Source organism: Poecilia formosa, unplaced genomic scaffold, assembly GCF_000485575.1.
Source record: "Poecilia formosa unplaced genomic scaffold, Poecilia_formosa-5.1.2 Scaffold466, whole genome shotgun sequence".
In the NCBI taxonomy this organism is placed as follows: domain Eukaryota; kingdom Metazoa; phylum Chordata; class Actinopteri; order Cyprinodontiformes; family Poeciliidae; genus Poecilia; species Poecilia formosa.
Window position 1 is genome coordinate 4622 of NW_006800405.1, and position 775 is coordinate 5396.

General features: G+C 36.4%; 1 gene segment (V, D, J or C); it reads right to left on the reverse strand.

Annotated features, from left to right (window-relative positions):
* The window catches only part of LOC107833833 (Ig lambda chain V-II region BOH-like), a 3172-nt gene extending 2564 nt beyond the window's left edge, over positions 1–608 (reverse strand). Inside the window, 1 exon segment of the V gene segment in view lies at positions 546–608. Coding sequence covers positions 546–608 — 63 coding nt within the window.
* Positions 609–775: the final 167 nt, after the last annotated feature.

Sequence of the window (775 nt, forward strand, 5' to 3'; positions counted from 1 at the left end):
GACCAGTATTACTGATCAGAACATTTCCAATATGGTAATAAATGACCAACATCAGTCGGCTCAGCCTCTCTGTGTGTAGAAAACTCTCAGTAATAAACATCAAGTTAAACCAACTTGTTTTCTGTCTCTGGTTACAGTTTCATGTTCACAATGGAAAGGAAGTCAAATATGGACTTTTCAAAGTAAAACATTAAACTTCCTGTTATAATGGGGCAGATTTGATGATGTCAACATTTGACCAGTTATTGTTGTTGGGGATCAGAGGAACAGCAGGTTTCATCCCTCTCACTATCTCTGTAGGAGTTATAACTTTTATTTTTTGGCACGTAGTCAAAGTTTGAGTCCAGGCCAAGTTTCTCCAATAAGCCCAAAATCTCAAGATTTTGATAACTTTAGATCCCCCATGTCCGAGGAGAAAACTGACCAATTTTCAAACCAATCAATTAAAACTTCTAGAAGTTTGATAAAATGCAGAGGTTACAAATGGATAAAATTAGGTTGATATAGCTAGTACAATCCAAGATGGCCGACTTCCTGTTTGTCACAGAGCATGGTGGAGGAATCTTTCTGTAGTTCCTGGGAAGTTCAACAAGTTTTCCAAACTTCATGTCTGCATGATTAAAAATAATCTGGTGAGTCAGTGGATGTTAAAGTTTCCAGGAGGCGCTGTTGGTTATTTCAGCTGTAACTTTTCTGAAACCATTAAAATACTCAAATTTTATGGAACCTGATTAACTTGCAAAATTTGATTAGTTTTTGTCAATAATTACACCTC